Source organism: Enoplosus armatus, chromosome 17 (assembly GCF_043641665.1).
Source record: "Enoplosus armatus isolate fEnoArm2 chromosome 17, fEnoArm2.hap1, whole genome shotgun sequence".
NCBI lineage: Eukaryota > Metazoa > Chordata > Actinopteri > Centrarchiformes > Enoplosidae > Enoplosus > Enoplosus armatus.
The window spans coordinates 3232103-3252075 of NC_092196.1; the positions used below are offsets into that span (position 1 = coordinate 3232103).

Here is a 19973-nt window from a genome sequence, read left to right on the forward strand (position 1 = left end):
GATTAGATGGAGAATTTAACTTCTCCCATAAAACATTGGCCAAAAACCTTTCTGCCTTTTTTACTACTTGTCCTGCCTTCCCTTTCTGCATCCTTCCTGCCTCTTGTAACGTTACTGTGCTCTGCTCTAGACTTCCTGTAGCTTGCTTCACGAACATATTAAAATCGCTCAATTTTGGTGGAACGCTTTCACAACCTCCAAACATCCCTTTGTCCTGCACTTCCCCCGTCCAATCTTCTAACCTTTCTAATCCCTTCTTTGTTTCATCTTTTGGAACTTTCTGCCATCTCACTATTGTTTCAGCTAACACCGACCCCAAAGAGCCGGATTTGCAATCCTGCCACTTACCCACAACTTTCTGCGACATTTTTAAACACTATTCCATGTGTTATTCAGAGAGGGTGAGTGGCACAGTGCCCGAGTGAGGACCCAATCAAGAAGCTTCTACACGGAGTCTGTTACTCTGTGCGCTTGATCGTTGAGGGTTTTCCCAGTCTACTCACTCGTTTTAAATCACCACCTTCTGTAACACTTTAACTAAAATATCACCTTTTATGCTATTCCAATCCTCCATGCACACAACGACTTGAGATCCGTGTTAGTGCAGGAATTGTCCAGCAGTCTGTACTGTCCGATACACCGACACATGCACAGTAAAAATATCAATCAAGTAGGAAACCACCCCACATTTGTATGAAAAATAACAAACTTATCCCTGTGTCCTCATAAAGATTTTATCTTTACAATTATACCGGGAATTTAGTTTTTATTTTAATTTTAATTTTTTAAATTTTTCTTTTTTGTACTCGAGTCTTCACCTACGTGGCATCGGGACAATCAAACTTCTCCCGGCATCGGGCTAACCCTGGAATCAAAAATGTCCTCTATAAATTTAGAAGACAATATGCCTTTTATTCCAGCCGATTCAAACTAAACTAGGACACTTATTCACTTTCCCTCACGTGAGACTATGTGTTTTTTACTTTACATGAGACCATTTCAGTAAAAATCAAACAATCATTAATCATTCTCCAAAAGAAAATGACTACGCTTTTAGCGATCAGGGAATAATCTTATTCAGACAATTTGTTTTGGTATGCCCAATGTGCAGAAATTCCAAGTAGAAAAGAGGTTTTCTGCTTACCTTTTTGTTTCAGGCGCCTGAAATTGTCTGAAAAAGTGTCTCCTTTGATCGACTCCGGCGGTCCTCAATCGGACGCAGTCTCAGAGTCAGCCAATCCGGGTCACCGGCACCAATTTGTTAGCCCCATTCTTTAGTTTGAAGCCCAAGAACAAACTGGAGCCATGTTCAGTTCAGGAACCTGAAAAAAGTACATTAATGGATTTCTGAAATATAATTCCTTTTCCATTAAGTAAAGAAAGTAACATTCTCTCTGAATAACCATTTGGTTTCACATATGACTTGATTTAAATTAATTCTTAGCAACTTTCAAAGTCTGTCTCGCCCAACTTTTCAATAATGGCATGTTTCACTTTACCAATTTCAGGATTTATTTTACAATATTTACTCTTAACACATTTTGCATATAATTACATAAACTCTTTAAAGGAAAATGGGTCAAACCATTTTGAGCTGAGAAAGTAATTTGTGATTATTTTCAATTATAATGATAAGGAAACAGGGTTGCATAAAGTAAGAGGGATGACTAGCTACATTATTTCTGATTATAGATCATTATATAAAAGTGAGAAATAAATGCTCAACACACCAAAGTATACTTTGAATAACTTTTAATACTTTGTCAGCACTATTTCTCTATTAACAACACCCAACAACAACAACACCACATTGCTTTTAAACCTTACTATTGATGGCTGGCTGCCCTGGCCTATCAACATATTCACTCTAACTGAGCTAAAAACATTTCACTCTAACACTTAACAGGCTAAAACTTGCCATCTGCTTTAGAACATCGGTTTTCTAATTTTCCACTTTATTTCTCATGGCTGACCAGAGAATTCCATTGGTCTTTTGCAATGGCCAGGTGGCGTGATGTAACATTTTGCGGTGGTGGAATGATGGTCAGCATATCCTCAAAGGGATACCAATGGCGATCCTCCCTCAACGGCCAGAAAAAGCGTTTTTCCCCCACTTTGTGCATACATTTCACCTGGCAGTGGGTCTCATTCACCTCTTGGATGATCCCTGGGTAGATGTAGCCCTCATACAGCAGGACACACCATTTACCCACAACCTCTGGAGTATGCCACTGCTCTTCTTCTGGTGTGCTATGTGTTAGGTGTTCTGTGTGGTCATCTGTGGAATTAAAGCTGAAGCTTTTGGTTTTTTGGCAATTACATTCCAGATTCCCATTTGCAGAACACATGCAGCTGATTGTCGCGGTACAACATTTTCCCAGGTGAAAGAGTAATCACCTGGCAAGACAAGGCAAGATCAGTCATACACAAGTTAGTTCAAAGTGCTTTACCTAAATAAGAATCATGGAGAAATAGTGAAGTGAATACCTGGTGAAGCCTCATTGTGGATGGTACCGCTGGAAGGTCAGCTGGCATTTCCTTCACTGCATCATCCACATCTTGCTCCTGAATGTAAAACAATTTCACCTTTGTTTGTCCATCATTCAGAGCCTGGTAAAGGGACATTGGCGTGGGAATATCAACTCCTCAGCCCTCCTCTTCAGTGTGCCACCTATGCCATCTGGGGCTCCTTTGCCATGACTGGCTTCAAAGTAATTCCAAGTTCCCCTTGTAAACCCCTTCTTAAAAATTTCAGTGCAAAAAAGGTAAAAGTTTCTACGCTGTTTGTATTGTGTGCAGGGCCCATCGCTCAAAAAATGCACAGTTGTCACATCTGGGAATTTTTCTCTGATTTCCTTCAGAATGGGGTCCATGTGTTTCCATATTGCAGGTGGTCCCTTCAATCTTGATGCCGATATGGTCCAGAAGGATGTAGGGGCCGATTCTCCCCCCACATGATAAACACCGGTGTGTAAAGTGGCCTGTTGGTGGGACGCACCAAAATGAACAGATTGCACTTCTGCACTGTATTTGCAAGCATAGTTTTCTGAGAAATCAACATGAAGTACACATTCGTTGGCAGGGAGGTTCTGCTTCAGGGCCCGTGAGAAAGCATACTGCTGCCTGATGTTGTAGAGATGACGCTTAAACTTCTGGAGCAAAGTGGCAAATGTTTCCACCAGCTCTTCTTGTGAGGATTCATATTCTTTTTTCAAAGTGACCTTTGAGGTTACTCCAGAATCATCTTTGTGCTTTTTGTCAACAGTTGCCCACTGAAGGTAGGAGACACTATCTGTAGCGGTCTTTTTGAAGCAACTTCTTTCCTGTTTCTACATCTTTTTTCCATTTCTCTCTTTCTTTTAGTAAGTACTGTTGTCTCCTCTGTACATCAGCATCACGCTTTGCACGGTAGCGTCTCTGCTTTTCAGCAGCACTCAATGGTGGGCCACACTGTAAGAAAAGCAATTTATCGAACTCAATTTAGTGTCCCCTATTATGAATTGTAACTCATTGTTTGAATGCAGTTTGATTTATGTCAAGTTAATCATCCCATCAAGGTAGTTCCTGCAACCATAATCAATTTGGACTACCATTAGGAAATTAAAGGAAACAATACAGTCTGTAAAATTCAGGAAAGTGTTTACAATATGTAGATTAACTAAATTCTATTTCAGATAATGTAAATTATTGAATTGAATCATAAATAATAGTTTCTGAAGTCTGAGTAAACTCGAGGAAATGCAACCCTGTTAATGTAGTGCAACCCTGTTACTCTAATCACAGTAACAGGGTTGCAAATCCATGCTAATGTTAGCTTTTTCTCATGAGTACAAGCTAGCTTTTTAGCTAGCTGGTGTTACTGCTGACCAAGAGGACACACTTACTTATGTAAAAAAGTAAAGAAAAAAACGAAAAAAACATTGTCTTATCCTGATAATATGCATAACAGGGTTGCACGAGGTAGAGTGAGACATTCAATCAAGGCTAACAATGTTATAAAAATATGAAAAATAAAAAAGAGGACATACCTTTGCTCTGTCCATTCTTTTGGAAAACTGTTTGATGATGTCAATTCCAGCGTATCGTGTGATTCGCTGCTTTCTTCTTCTTCTACCATGCTAAAAAGGTTATGGTAACAGGGTTGCGTGCATGTTGTGGGACACATGTTCCATAAATAATAATTATTATTTGAAATATTATGTTTATTAAAGAAAATTGTTCCCACAGTTACAAGAAACAGCAATGAAACAAATAATACCAAAAAAATTAGATTTAAATTTCATTTTGACTGTTTTATTTGAGATTCAATTTGGTCATCAGGGGGGTGGGACAAGAGAAAAATGGCATTTTAGGGGGTACTCCAGACTTATTTGGTATTTTCAAAACTATTTTCAAGCATTTTTTTCTCCTAGTTTTTTTTAGATTTGGTCTCAAGACAAGTCAAGTCAATTTACAGAGAAACTGCATATTTTAGTATTTTGTATATGGATTATTTAAAATTTGATGGGTGGGACGTAAAATGTCCTCCAATTCTGGAATGACCCAGGTTCAGTGGAGAAATACAGAATACATACAATCAGAATACATGATAGCTCGAAACATAGCCAATTATAACATCAACGTGACAAAGACAAAGGAGCTGACTGTGGATCTGAGGAGGACCAAGGCGCCGATGACCCCTGTTTCCATCCAGGACGTCAGTGATGCTGGATACCATCAAACCTACAGCTACATTATAGTGTTTCTTATGATTTGACTGCGAGTGAGATGAAATTCTTGGGGTGTGCAGATTAAACAAATGAGCCACAGCGTGTTAGTGTAGCGTTAGCCAGGCTAGCTGTTTCCCCCCTGCTTCCAGTCCTTATGCTAAGCTAGCCACATCCTGACTCCAACTCCGGATTTCAAACACAAACGTGAGACTGACATTGATTGATTTTTCATCTAACTGTTGAAAAGAAAGCAGATACACACATATCTCAAATTTCAAACTATTCTTTTAAATTGAGGTGTCACAGAAAAAGGGCCAATCGCTTTTTGTGTTAAGATTTATTTGCAGTTAGAACTAAAGAGTTGTGGATGGAAAAAAATGCCTTTTTTTGGCGTGTTCTCCACCTGATCATGAGAGAAAATGTAAGACTATTTTCTTGTTTAACAGCATCAGAAAACTAGTTGTGGAAGAAGCAAAAGAAGCACAGTAAAAGTACTCCCCTAAGTAAAAGTCAACATCTTACTGAAGTAAAAGTACAGTATTTAAAGTATCTGAAGTAAACATACTTATATGCAGAAAGCACCTTTAATTGTTATATTTATCACATATAATTTTATATTATTACTGATGCCTTTACATGTATGCAGCATGTTAACGGTCATGTTCATTTAACTGTCAAGGTGGAGCTCAATTGAACTTACAATATCATATACAACAATACATTTTTTTTTTTTAAATGTACAATTTGAAAAATAACAAGATTTAAAATGAATGTAATGGAGTAAAAAGTATTTTCATTCAATTGAATGTTGAAGGGTGGGGCGGCCATTTTGTTCCCATTTGGATCACAGACTGTGGCTTTGATGAGTCTATGATGTCAAAGTACGAAAAAAGATCGTCTGTCAATAGAATGTTGGACACTCAAGCCTTTGATGTGTTCCGGAATTCTCGCTTGTGTACAAGGGGGGCGCCAGTCAGAAGTCGCTACCGTTGATCGCAAACACTTGAAGCACTTAGGAGACACAACCCGAGTGACAAAAACAGTTTGAAAGACACTTCGACAAGTACTGAAAACACTTCTCTTCAAACAAGAGCTTGGTTCTAGCAAGTCTTTATTGAACAGACAGGAAGAATCCTCAAGTCCCACGAACCTGACACTGATGGAGTACATAAATATCCATACTATGCTGGACCTCCCTTACCGGCCGCAAGCCGAGACTCTCCGCCGAAGAGAGAGGTCCCGGCCCCAGGCCCCAACTAATCCAGAGCGGGCAAGATATCAGCCACAAAACGACCTGATGCAGGTGGAAGATCTGAAAAGGCGCCTGCAGGTATCCAACTATTACCTAAAGCAGGAGAAAGCCATGAGGATGATGGCGGAGCGCAACAGAACCGCCGACAGGAGCAGCCTCCAGGCAATAGAGGGAAAACTGAGGGAGGAGATTAGCCTGAGAGTCGAGCGTGAAAAGGAGGTACAGAGGCTCAAAGAAGACATCAAAAAAATGAGTCTGTCCTCCGGAGCGCTTCCAGCTGAGCCCCTGAATGAGTCAACTACCACTGACCACCTCAAAGAGGAGCTCCTGAAGGACTATAAAGAGCTGGAAAGCGCAGCTAAAAACAGTCCACCTCAGTCTTGCGCCCCCAAGACAGAACTGGAGATAGTCAGTCGCCAGTTTATGGAGAGAGTCTCCATGGACCTGAAGCTGGTTAAGAGGCTGGAAGCAGAAAAAGAAGCCCTTCAGCAGGAGATGGAGGCGATGAAGCAGAAAGAGGCCTGCAGAGAAGAGGCGACCTCCGAGCAGCTGGAGGACCTAAAGAGGCAGCTGCAGGAGATGACCAGCTCCAGCCTCCAGCTGGCGTCCAAGCTGAAGGCCCAGGAAGAGGCCAGTGAGGCGCTGGAGGACAAGGTGGAGGCGCTCACCAAGCAGATGAAGACGCAAATGTGCGCGCTCATCCAGGAGGCCCTCCCCCTGAAGGAGACCGCTGAGGTCCCCGAACAGGCCAACGCTCCAGAGACGCTCCAGGAGACGGTCCAGGACACAATCCAGGAGACACTCCAGGAGACGCTCCAGGAGACGGTCCAGGAGACGGTCCAGGAGACAATCCAGGAGACGGTCCAGGAGACAATCCAGGAGACGGTCCAGGAGACACTCCAGGAGACGCCGAAGAAGCCTTCTGTGTGGAGGCGATTCAAGAAGTGTGTCACTCCCAAACACCGCCGCAAATACAAGACGCAGCAGCAGGAGTGAGACAGAAATACACACACACACACACACACACACACACACACACAAACCCCCCCCCCCACACACACACACACACACAGGCCGTAACAGGCCACAGGGCAGCGCGGAGGTTCAGTATTTGGCACATCCTCTCCGTGTCTGCGTGGGTTTACCCCGGGTCCTCCGGTTTCCTCCCACACACTACAACAAATATATATACAGTGCTTAACTAATGTATTAGACCACCTGTCAGAAAAACGAGAAAACACAAACATTTTAGAAATCTGTCAAAAACCTGTTTCAAACTAAAACTTGTATTGTTATTTATTAGGCAAACAACATTTGAACTAATTTGCCCAATGCCGTGTCCACAAATGGTACCCCGTACCATAATGGAATCTCCACCGTGTTTCACTGTGGCTGCAACGCATCCAGCATCAAAACGTTCTCCAGCTTTTCTGCGGACATAAACACGACGATGCTGACCGGAGAGTTCGAACTTGGACTCGTCCGTCCAGAGTACCTTCTTCCAGTGTTTGTGCTCCCTGGCTACTGTGAGGCGTTTTTGGATGTTTGCAGGCCTCAATAACGGCTTCTTAGCAGCTATTCTTCCCTTTAAGCCTTGTTCCTTCAGTCGTCTGCTTCTGGTCATTTTGGAGACTTTTCTCAGATTCTGATCTAGAAGCATTAATCTCCGACTGAAGCTCAGCAGTGGTCTCCCTTCTGCCTCTAGTGCTTCAAATGTTGAGGGGCCGGACATCTGCTTCAGTTAGCTTTCGTTTTCGGCCTCCTCCTTGACGCATTTTGTAAGTACCGGTCTCTGCAATCGAGTCCGAGGCACACTCGACCACGCTGTGAGAACACTTAATGTCTCGCCCTATTTGTCTCCAAACCATCCAGCATCATGAAGTGCTTTAATTCGGACTCTTTCTTTCTCAGTGAGTTCCCTGCGCTTCCCCATTTTGAACGGGAGTGAAGAATTTCAAACTGAATTCAAATGTGAGCCAGCACACTGGAATTCTCTGAGAAGTCAGAAATTAATCAAGAATAACATCCAACCACGAAAACAAATTCGAGATATCATTTTGATTCAAGAGCTTGCACATACTGGTGGATTAACCATGACAGAAACATCAAAAAATATTTTGGTCATCAGCAATACTGTCCATTTAGGGCAGCAAACACCTTACACTGGGTGGTGGTCTAATACATTTGTTAAGCACTGTATATATAATATATATATTACAATTTGAACAATAATAATAATTGGAAAAATGATAATAAATAATAAATTCTTGAAATATACATACTTCCTGTTGTTGTATTTGTTGTATTTGTGTAGAGCATTGTTAAGTATTCGCCATACTGTCGTCTTACTGTTGTTCATAGTGAGAGTTTAATGACGTCGGAAATCAAAGGTTCTTGCACAGGTGTTGTTCACAACCCCCTTACACATAATGGAGCGTCATTTGATTCAATAGTGATGTAAAAATATTGATTGACACAGCTTTACAGCTTTTGGTTTCTTATTTCAAGTTCATATTTCAGTTCACTGTATTGATGCATGTGTTGCCGATGTCATTCAAATCCTGGGTTACATAAAACAGAATTAGTTTTTGGCCTTTTCGAACACCGCCGGTGTTGACTTTTAGTGGGGAGTTCGGTGTCCAGCTGTGCACCAGCGGGTGGGAATAAAAGTCAGTGGTGTAACAGCACTGACTGTCCAGAAGATGGCGACCCCGAGCTGATATTGTTCATATATCCTGACTTGGGATGTCGTTGATGTGCTGCATGCAGACTCTTAGGATTTATATCACACAGCTGGCACCATCTGCAGCTCAACGTGACAAAGACAAAGGATCTGACTGTGGATCTGAGGAGGACCAAGGCGCCGATGACCCCTGTTTCCATCCAGGACGTAAGTCTGGATGTTGTAGAGGATTACAAGTACCTGGGAGTCCACATTGAAAATAAACTGGACTGGGTTAAGACCACTAATGCCCTCTACAGGCAGGACCAGAGCCATCTCTATTTTCTGAGGCGGCTGAGGTCCTTCATTCCTGCCTGTGGCCATCAAACTGTTCAACTCCTCCCCCTGAGTGTCAGACACTCAGAATAAACAGACTGGAAATCTGGACCTACTTCACCTGCCATATACTACCTCATTATTTATTCTTTTAAACAGTGCAATATGTACATACACATTGTTTTTGTATATGTTTTTTATCTTTATTTTTTACTTTTTTCCCCTTAAATATTGGAAATGTGTATATTTTTTTATTTCTTATATTATTTTTGTATATACTCTTATTTATAAATGTATACTACTTTCATTCAGTTCCATATCTCATTTCATTTTTTTTTTTACTGTATGTGAGAGCTGAAAAAAATAGGTTTTGTTGAACACATCTTTCACGTACCAGCTCTGATCATCGTTGCATTAAACCTGTTCGGGATTGACTGCATGTATGATTGTGTGCCAATGTAAGCACACTGGCGCATAAAGTCAGCTGGCTGAAAGGAAATAATTAGACGTTTCTTGTGCCCCTGAGCAGCGCAAACACTCCTTCTCTACTCTATTCTAAGAAAATACAAGCCAATTGAGAAAACATCTTCACCAATTTGACAATGCGATGTGCTGCAAAGTGAGAAAACACAGCCCAGACAGGGCTTCTTGTTAGATATTTAAGTCAGCTATCCGTTAAGTGAGCTGAAATGTACGCTTTTATTTTATTTATGTTTTGGTTGGACAACAAGCGTGTCCCAGCCGCGCTCGCCACTTTCCAGTGTCTGCTTGCAGTGCTTGTTTCTGCACAAATAAAAAAAGTCACTGGGCCTCATGCAAGAACATTTTCGTATTCTTATCGTAACTTTCTCTCTCGTTTCGTACGGTGGGCTCGTACGAGCGTGCCGCGTCAGATTAACGCTCCTAGCTTCAGATGACTGTGTAAACCTGTGCGTCATTGAGCGAATCATGAGAATTGTAAATAATTCGCATAATCAACGCCCCAATAATACCTTATAAGCACACAATTTGCATATAGCATCAATAGCCAATTTAAACGAATGATATCGTAAGACTATATGAATGCATTTAGAATGATATTATCATTCGAACTGCAACTGAGTCGAACAGGATCATGTCAACATAATCATAAAGTGTAATTTATATGGTGTTTTCAAACGTGACCTCCTGTAAATTGTGTTTCTAAGAGGAAATTCAAAATACCAGAAATTTGGTGAATGCGGCAAGTTAAGAACAATTAAAAAAAAAAATACAAGAAGTCACATTTTGTATTATCTCAGAATATACATGAGATGTAAACACAGACTATACTCTATAGACTTGTAACAAAGATCATTTCATGTTCTTCATGTTCAGACTGTTGCAGGGGATTGTACTGAACAGCTGTTGTACTGTAGCTTCAGTTGACACAGAAAGAGCAGTTTGATGCAGTCTCGCGCAGTTGGGGAGGGTTGGGGGGGGGGGGCACAGATGCAGGTGTCGCTTGCAAAGGTTGCGGTGAAAGCGGGGGACTGCGCCTCCCTCGCTCTGTGACCACATCCTCTCCCTCTGCTGCTTCCATGCTCCTCTCCAACCTTCTTCTCTGCAGAGATGAGAGCGTCGATTTCCTGCTGTTCCGGGCTGCGGTTGGCTCACATGTGAACACTTGACCTCTTTACTAAAAGACACGACACTTCTAACAACGCAAAAACTCACGACGCTAGATTGAAGTGAATGTAGCACGGATCGGACAGATCCCTTCGATGGAAAGTCTTATTATCGGCACGTGACCCAGTTCGTAGAGCCGGGGTCAGTGCAGCGGATGGAAACGTGTCAGAAAGGAAAGGTTGAATTCTCAGAAAACAGACAGATAAGCCAGCTGCTAAAAATGCCACCACTGAGTCTGCCATGTCGCGTATGCGGGCAGTGAGTTCCTGTCGTCACAAATGCATGGACCCTGACACAACCTGCATGTTAGCTGCCTACAACACTGTGTTATCAGCGCCTGACAGATGGGGAGATTAGTGTATGTCGGTGTCGGCTTAACAGCACAATACGTCTTTCTGACTCCTGGCAGGGGTTTCCACTTCAGACAAATGTTTAAAAGGAAATAATCACGCCGTACAAACAATCTCTTCTGAAAGTCTTTTATTGAGCAGGCGCTTAGACAAGCAGGCGGCATCGTTCAGCATCCACTAACACTGGATGTCGAATTATTCGCACTTTTGAGTCGCACAAATTTGTGCAGAGTGTGATTAGCTGAAGGCAATTCAACATTCATGCCCCCCTTTTCACTTTTATTTACAGACACAAAAAAAGAAGCATTGGCTGGTTTGTGCAGCTCAGCCATCAGTCGTCCTGTTTTCCCGATGACCCCTGTGCAGCAGACAGAGAGGGACACATTTTAGTGATTTATTTATTTAACATCGAAACATTTCTGTAACGCGACACAAGTCTGAATTGGATGCCATCAGCGAATAACAGGGAGCGAGAGATCAGCTGCTATGACAATTTTACTGTTACGCTGATGACACCATCATGTATACGTTAATTAACAGCATTTCGTCATTATGTTGAACTAAAAAAGAAACTTAATCCAGGCCGCATTACGTTTCCTCCCAACACTTTTCTGTTGCAAACTGCTGGTATCTAAACATCAGTTCTAGGAGACGGGGTGAGAAAAGGGGGTGAGGGGTCCCACATTCTCACAATAGTCATGATTTAAGGCTTCAACAGCAAAAATCCATCACTGGTGCAGCCTGTAAAAGAACAGTTCGGTTCTCTTGTGGATGAGCATTGTGACTCTTTCTGTAGCAGTTCTGTCATGTCCGAGTAAAGCCTTAACTTAAGAGGCGAAGCCAGCCACGTTACGTAGTCCACGTCTGAAAGGGGCTTTAATGGACCGTCTGGCCAAGTATACAGAACCACTAACTATGGCAAAGTACGCTACATCCACTGGCATTTCTTTGGCAAAGAGACACAACGATGACTCGATGTGTAAAATGCACATTGTGGCACCGTGTTTGTACGAACCTGTAGCCTCCACACCAAAAACGCCACAAAGGCTCCGTAGATGCTGCTCTTGATGATCAAAACAGTGTAGGACAATTTGGCAGCGTGCGTGATCCTTAAATATTTCTCTGCAAAAAAACAAAGCAAAAAAAACATTTTAGCCAGTGACATGATTCGAAAGTGTTGATGTTTTGAGCTGTATATGTTCACACGAAGCTGCGTGTACCTCGTAGCGCTCCTGGTCCTGACAGAAAAAAAACAAAACAGAAAGAAGATATAGGTTTGCTTTTGGAGTTTCACATCATTAACAACGTGTTTTGGTTCTTCTGAGATGAAAGTGAACAGACCCTCAACGCCCTCGACCCAATTTGAACGGTGCACAGTCGCGTTTCCATCGAAGAAGCTGACCGTGCAGGTGAACCTCAGGCCTGGCGTGAACCACTTTCTGAGCGGGACCCTCAGCCTGCTGGTGACGCTGTAATGTTCCCCATCCCACAGGGCAGCGTCGTCGGTCGCCACGCCGTCTGTGACGTTTACCCCCTCGATCTGCCAGGACACACTCACATGGTCCGGGTAGAAGCCAAAACCCAGGCACACCAGGGTCTTCTTGTTTTTCCTGTCTTTGCTGTTTTGACACTCGTTTTGTGAAGGCTTAAACACTTTCACTCTTGGCGGGGTGATCGTACGGCCTGGGTCTGCGGGGACAAAGGAAACAAATCATTGGAATGGTTTGAGATTTTGGGAGATACACTTATCCGCTTTCTTGCCGAAAGCTAGATGAGAAGATAGACACCACTCTTATATTTCTCTTATATTACTCTCGTTATATTTAATTTGTTTAATACGTACAAAAACCGAAGTGTAAAAACAACAATGACAACAATTTGCAGTTTTACCAAAGGTCATGTGGCAGGCTATTTCTTGGCAAGAACCAGTTACAAATACAACCAGCAGAGACAACACCTTTTGTACAAATTAAACAAACAATTAACAATGTAAGCTTTAGAGGTGCTGGTAGGTGGATTTTGTTACCTTTGGACAGTCTTTTCTCAAAGCTAAGCTAACCGGCTATCGGTTCCAGCTACATATTTACCAGAAATATGGGCGCTACCATCTACGTCTTGGCAAAAAAGTGAAGAAGCGCGTTTTCTTAAAGCTGCCCGTCCAATTCCTGGAGATACTTTGACTTTTCAATGCCAGAATATTAGACGTCAACAGTGAGGAGGACGCAGGAGGATTTTCTCATGCTAAACATAAATGCCACACACAAACAACATGGTCCTTTTACAGGATACAGTACTCACATTCAGAGCCATAATCATTCAATTTCTTGAACTTGTCATTGACAAGTGTGTCATTGACTTATGAGCTTTTTTTTTTCTGTAGTTTAAGTTGCCTTATTTAACTTTTGCTTTATTCTAAATTGACAGTATTAGATTTTACACTGTTTGAGGTCCGTCTAACTACAAAGTTACACAGCGACGCAGCTCAAACATCCAAGTGATCAATTTTTCTACAATCCCAAACTTTACAAAAACTATTAGAACAAGTAACTTCAGAGATGAATTATTGTGTGTAATGTGTTATTTTCTTACAGAAGGCCGTCAATTTGGTGCCACCACCAAAGTAAGCACGGTGGTAGTGGTTGTTGGTCACATTGAGACACGACTGTAACTAACTAAAACTGTTCTTTACATGCTGGAAACTGCCTTTCATGCTCTTCTTCACAGACAAAAAACAAAACAAATCAAGTGTCTGTGACTCCGAATTCAGCCCGTGTGACAAACATTTCCTGACAATTTTAGAAAAGTTAGGTGGATTTTAGAGAATAGGGCGAAAAAAACTCAAAATCATACATTGAAAATATGACAGCCGCTAACTTGTAATTATCCCTTATGGAGTATTACACAACACATCTGACTTTAAAATGATATATAATTTTATATAAAAAAAATTTTAAACCTTACCTAAGACTGTAAGTCTGGTTCCAGTCCCAAAGTAAGCCTCTGACTGGGAACTCATACACTCACAGAGCTGAGGAGAACTCGCTTGTACTGCTGCAGCAGTTTGCTGGACAACAGGTTCGGAGTGAAACAAACATTTTTTTTTTTTTTACTGTTACTGGGAAGAATACTACATTTAGTATCACAATCCATCACCTAAAAGTCCACATATTGCCCATTCTCTCACATAAACAAGCTGTGGAAGACGCTCAATTTCATTTATTTAATTGCAGATTTTCTTACCCAAGACGGTCAGTTTAGTTCCAGCTCCAAAGTGAGCCGCGGTGAATGAACAAGGACCTCTCAGACCTAACCCTTAACCTATAATGTTGAGGCATTTTTTATGATCATTTAAGCCATTTTGACAGCAGTTAGCGCATTAACATAGCCTGCAAAGTGTCTTTCAGGCTTTGGAGTATCTTTACTTGGGATCAAATCTGACCAATGCTAGTGGTGTACGCGATATTTTGAACTTAATATTGATTTTTATTTATTTTTTCTTTCTTTCTCTTCCCTCACCGAAGTGAGCCCCATTAAGCACCACCAGCACAGTGCAGTTGAACAGTGCTCAAGTCGTGCCAAAGATGCGGTTTATGCATTTTGCCTTTAATACTCGCAGTACATTACTCCGTCGCTTTCCTTTAATTCCCAAAGCAACATCGCTGCACTACAGCCTGTTTTTCGATGTTGGAAGACAAATGTGTTTCTCTCAACAACAGCTGAAAGAAACGTGAGGATCACACACAGCGTATATGTAGCTTCACGTGTAAATTCAAAAGAAGAAAGTCGGATGCCTTGCTTACCGAGAACAGTCAGTTTTGTACCTGGGCCGAAAAGGGCTCCGTACCACAGTGCACACGCTTGACATCAAAAAGCACTGAGCGGGACTAGAAACTACAAAGGCCCAAGTGAGAAAGAAAAACTCCAGTTCTGGTGCACTTTGAGGAACCAGAGGCTATTTCAGTTATCCAATCCTCATCAACCTGTACTTACCTGAAACAGTCAGTTTTGTTCCAGCTCCAAAGTATGCTGCGGTCGAGGTCGTCACAATGTAGAAATACTGAGCATTCATTCCCCACCAAATCATCTCAGGAACCTTTGCTTTGAATTCTGGCTAAATCTGAATTTCTAATATCCCAAAATACAATATTACACTCCAAACATTTTGCTGAAATGCTCACCTTGGCTTCGTTTCCAGAGGAGGATCAGTGCAGGTCAAAATCTTCCCGAGTCAGTTCAGTAGCTCCACACACTCAGCATGTTAAATGGAGGAGGTTTTTGTACAGCGGCTCTATTGGATTGTATCACCGTGCCCACCTCCCATCCCCACAGTGAAAAGGCTCGACACAAAAACCTAACTCTCTCTTTGCTCGTCTTGTCTCTCCTTCCCCCACCCGGCCTTCCCATATCTCAGCCTCCATCTCTCTCCTTCCTGTCTACGAGTGCAGCTGTGCAGGGCGGAGGTGAGCTCCGCGCGGCCCGGTTGCTGCTATTTCTGGTGCAAGGAGGAAAAGAAAAGAACGTGTTTCTATGTACCGTAGCTGCACAGAGGAAGTGAGGTCTTCACTGGTCACACCTCATAGCTCCTGCTACTGATACCACAGAATAGTGTTAAAGGTTGGGGGTTTTTCGTGCGTGCAGGTCAGTTTGACGTCGCCATTCAGTGGCCTCAGCAGCTCAGCTGTCTGAAGCACTTGCAGTTCTTTACTGAGGGAAGTTCCTGTCGAGAGATAAAGAAACAGTAGTAAATGTACTTTGTTACATATCTCTAATGTACCTTGTGGAAAACTTTAAGGGCTAAAGTAAAATCAAATTAAACCTATAAAGGAAAAGGTGGCTTTATGAGTACCTTCAATCCAGATGATGATGTGTATGATGAGATTATACCAGATCATGTTGAGTGTCATGAACCAGCTGAAATCTCTGCCGACCTGTGTGGACGTGAACTCTGAAGATCGACCGACTGTCGGCTAGAAGAGGGCTAGAACTCTGCCAGTCTTTCAGCCATTTCGTCTTCAGCTCCGCCCACTGTTAAGTTGGCTCTACAGATGTGGCTGTCCACGGGGTTTGCCCCAGGTGTCCACGGCGACAAGGCCGGGGCTTTCCTGTTGTCGTGTGACTGTATGCTGCACAGAAATAATGCCCACTGTCTTCAGGATGTCTCAGTCTGAGCAAATGAAGGAATGCCTCCTTCTCACCATTTCCACTCACGTCAAAGCTGCCCTGGAAGTTTGAACAGATGTATAGCTTGTGTCTCCTTGAGTCTTGAGTCATGAGTCTCCAGCGATGATACCACAGGATGGCGCCGTAGTTGTCGATGCCGTGTTTGCGTTGTCAGTTTGACCTTTATCGTTTATCTCCCCTAGCAGATCAGCTGGAGTCCGGTGAACATCTGTACTTTGATTCGGTGATATTCCTGCAGAAAGGAGCAAAAAAAAAAAAAGAAGATGAATGATGATTCGGATTAAGCATCATGATCAAACTTACAGTGATGTAGCAAAATGAATAACTTTACCTGTGAAGAGTGGGAAAATAATTGTAATGTTGAGAGCTCTTTTAGAGAGAGTGTAAAGCAGGAAATGGAAGTGATATGGTGCCAACGGCAACACATGAAGAAGAAGAGGAAAAGGCTGTAAGTCAAAGGCAGACGTATGCCTGATATGCTGAAACATGTTTGCCTTGCTCCACTCCAAGGCCAAATGGCACTTCTATCACATATTACTCAGCATACCTTGTTGATCCACCTAATAAGGTGACAGGACAGGAGAGATTTAATCATTTTGTCCTGTTTAAAAGAAATTCTGTGTGAGGATGAACATCAAAAATAACACCGGAAGTCTAAAAACTTGGGGCTGGTTGGAGACTATATTCTTTGATTCCTATTAGCTAGCCTGGCATCGCCAGACCAATTTGCAAATGCAAATTAGTCTGGAACCTCTGTGTTCATTTTCGATTTCCACGTTGCGTCATCAACGGGCGCAGACCGAAATGCCTCTGGGCGCAATTGGACAGGCCCAACAACCAATCAGAGCAACAAAGCTTGTGACGTAGCGCTGAGCGTGCATGAGCTTTGATGGTTAGGGGACCTTCGTCATGGTTACGATAATAAACACGTGCTTAATGTTATGGAACGATCGTGGTCAGGCTTTCAAAAGCAAAGTTGACTGTCGGTTGGCAACGGGACGCGTTTAAAGTCCCAGGTCCCATGTGTGTTTGTTTTCCGATTTTTTATATTAGCTAAATCATTTGGTGAGAACTGTGAGCTTTTCTGTGTTTTAGGTGTGGATAGCCCCACCATGTGGCCATTTAATGTAGCACCATCATGTCAAATTTCATCGCGTCCCATACTTTGACTTACCAAATACCCGGCAAAACGAATGACGTTTCCACCCCAGTTGTACTTTGTGTTCAGTGCCAATTAGCCAACGTTAGCATGTGTAATGGACTTCACTTACTTTTCAACCCGAACGGTTCTCAAAGAGCTTTAAAGATTTGGTCTCACTCACACATTCACACACCCATGGCGACCGAGGTGCGGTACGAGGAGCTGGCCTCCATCGGGGAGCAGCTGAGCAGCCTCAGTGAAGAAAGGAAGGGATGAAGCCCCTCCCATGCACAGTTCCTCATTGTGGTGAGGTAACGTCAGGCAGTGAGCCAGTCGTCTACGTGTAGTTTTGGTGCAGCTTGAGAGGTATCTGCATCACTGTGTGAGTCTTTACATCACCTTCACCACTGACAGCACAGAGATACACTCCGTTGTCGCTTGGTTCCACGTGTTTCACCGTGAAAGATCCGCTCTCACTCACAGTCTTGTTGGCTGAGTACTTGTCCTGGCTAAAGTTCCCAAAGTCAGGCGGCTGGTAGGGCACCGTGTGGACGACCAGCTTCATACTCTCCCCCGGTAACTGCTGAAACCAGTACATGTGATAGTAACTGCCAGGCGCACTATGCCTGCAGTTCATCTGAGCAGAGCGACCCCTCTCCACCAGTAAGCCTCGGGTCTGTCGGAGTACCTCAGTCCACGTTACACCTGGAATCAAGCAGGAAAACAAGCTGAGAGCAAATGCCCCCTTTTGGACATAAAGAATGATTCGCATATAACAGACGATGAACCCACATGAGTTTAGAGTCACGTGGGGTTTTACGATCGACAAACTAAACCTTTGGGATAAAACTACCTGCAGCGCAGAGCAGAGAAACAGTGCAGATGATGAGAGGTGAGATCATCGCGACCCGCTCCACACAGTGGGACAGCAGCTGATGGGATCATCTCCTAATACAGTAAATGATCTCTCCTGCCGCGTGTAGGCGTCATCAGACTTGTTTCAGTTCACGGCTATCCTCTCAGGATTAGCCTCACTGACACCTGTCGGTGGTTTGACATACTATTCCAGAGCGACCTGCTGCCTGCAACCACTGTGTAGACATTGAGGCTCATGGCCTCCCCTTGGACGCTGCCTGGACCAGCACATCTGTGACCAGCATCTCTTGTGCAGCCGCAGTGTTACAAATAATTATTATTTCAACTATAAAACCATGGTCATCCTCATGGGTGTGCAGTTTTTAAAACCCACCCTGCTGAAGACTGAAATTGTCGGATTTTCTGCAGAACATCGTGATGTTTCGATGAAAGTTTGTTTTTGAATATCACGATCATATCTTGCTCATACAGAAGGCGTGTGAAAGTGTGTGTGCAGAGAATCACTACACCCCACTGGATGATAAAAGCATTGCATCAACAACTGCGTGACGAGCCGTCTGCTGTCAAATATTCTGTGAGGGTTTGCTGCGCGTGTGGTTGCAGCAGGTGACTCTAGTGATGGTGTTAAGAGGGTGCAGCGTGCATCACTGGGCAGCACAGAAATCTGATTGGTGACCCCCCCCCGTCAGGGGTCAGGAGGTGGTACACGCTTGGCTTGTAAATAAATCTAGAAGATGTAGCACAACAGAAATTCACTGAAGCTGGAGGAAGTACTCAGAGCTTTTACTTTAAATTTAAAGTAGCAGTAAAAGTAGCAGTACCACACTGTAAAAATACTGTTGTTACAAGTCCTGCATTCAAATTCTTACTTAATTGAATGTACAAAAGTATTAGCATCAAAATATACTCCCAAAGTCCCAAAAGTAAAAGCACGCATTATACAGAATGGCCCATTTCAGAATAATATATATTCTATCACTGGATTATAATTAATGATGCATTAATGCTGCAGCTGGTAAAGGTGGGGCTAATGTCAGCCACTTTGTATACTGCCCGGTAGCTTAATCCATAATGATCCATCCTAGTTTGTTAGTTGATTTATATTTTGTGCTAATAATCGTAATCTGTAGTAAGTAAGTAAGTAAATAAGTAAGCAGTAACTAATGTTGTCAAATAAATTATGTGGAGTAAAAAGTACAATATTGGCTTAAAGGATTTGAAGACTGAGCAGACGCTGTGGGATGAACTGGGTGGGGGGGGGGGGGGGGTCATTAATGATTCCCAGAGGATGAATTCTATCAGCAGAAAGTTGACATTTGTGGTTTAGAGCGAAATGGCTCGAGAATGATTGGATGGACTGCCATAAAATTTGGCACATGCCCACCCCCCTCCCCTCAGGATTAATTGTAATAACTTGATGATCCTCTGACTTTTCCTTTAGCACCATCATCAGGTCAACATTTGAATTTGTCCAATACTTATGCCTCAGCTGTACTTTGCGTTTGTGTGAACTTTGGTGCTACTAAGTGAATGCCAGCATGCTAACTAAGAAGGTGAACATGGTCAAATGTATATCTGGTAAATTGGCATGTTAGCATTGGATGTGTGCAGCACTGGTAAGCAACAAAATGTCTTCTTTTTTTGTAATTTGGGTAAAAATCCCAGTACGTCTTTATGTACATCTCATCTCCTTTTTTTTTAAAATCTGCTTTTACCTGGCCTCACCTCATCAACACCCCCCCCCCCCCCCCCCCGATATTCACCCTCAACTGCTGAGTCCCACCCGCCTGCAGAGGGGTTTCCTCTCTGCAAACAGAGC

The 19973-nt window shown here is 42.8% G+C and overlaps 1 protein-coding gene across 1 annotated transcript; it reads right to left on the reverse strand.

Moving 5' to 3' along the window:
• Positions 1-11069: 11069 nt before the first annotated feature.
• LOC139299894 (M1-specific T cell receptor beta chain-like) lies at positions 11070-18180 on the reverse strand. Its single transcript, XM_070922842.1, has 7 exons — positions 18132-18180; positions 17673-17983; positions 13918-13960; positions 12298-12645; positions 12177-12194; positions 11972-12078; positions 11070-11314 (listed from the first exon to the last, which is right to left on the reverse strand). Exons 1-7 carry the CDS (start codon positions 18178-18180, stop codon positions 11288-11290), a joined length of 903 nt encoding a protein of 300 aa, XP_070778943.1. The 3' UTR covers positions 11070-11287.
• Positions 18181-19973: the final 1793 nt, after the last annotated feature.

Bases quoted from the DNA above. Each gene is read 5' to 3' on its own strand.
- LOC139299894 (XM_070922842.1), bottom strand. From the start codon at position 18,180: ATGATCTCACCTCTCATCATCTGCACTGTTTCTCTGCTCTGCGCTGCA. The intron at 17,984-18,131 runs GTAGTTTTATCC...GCTTGATTCCAG, and splicing joins TTCTCTGCTCTGCGCTGCAG to GTGTAACGTGGACTGAGGTA. The intron at 13,961-17,672 runs GTAAAGACTCAC...ATGAGTTCCCAG, and splicing joins CTGTCAGTGGTGAAGGTGAT to TCAGAGGCTTACTTTGGGAC.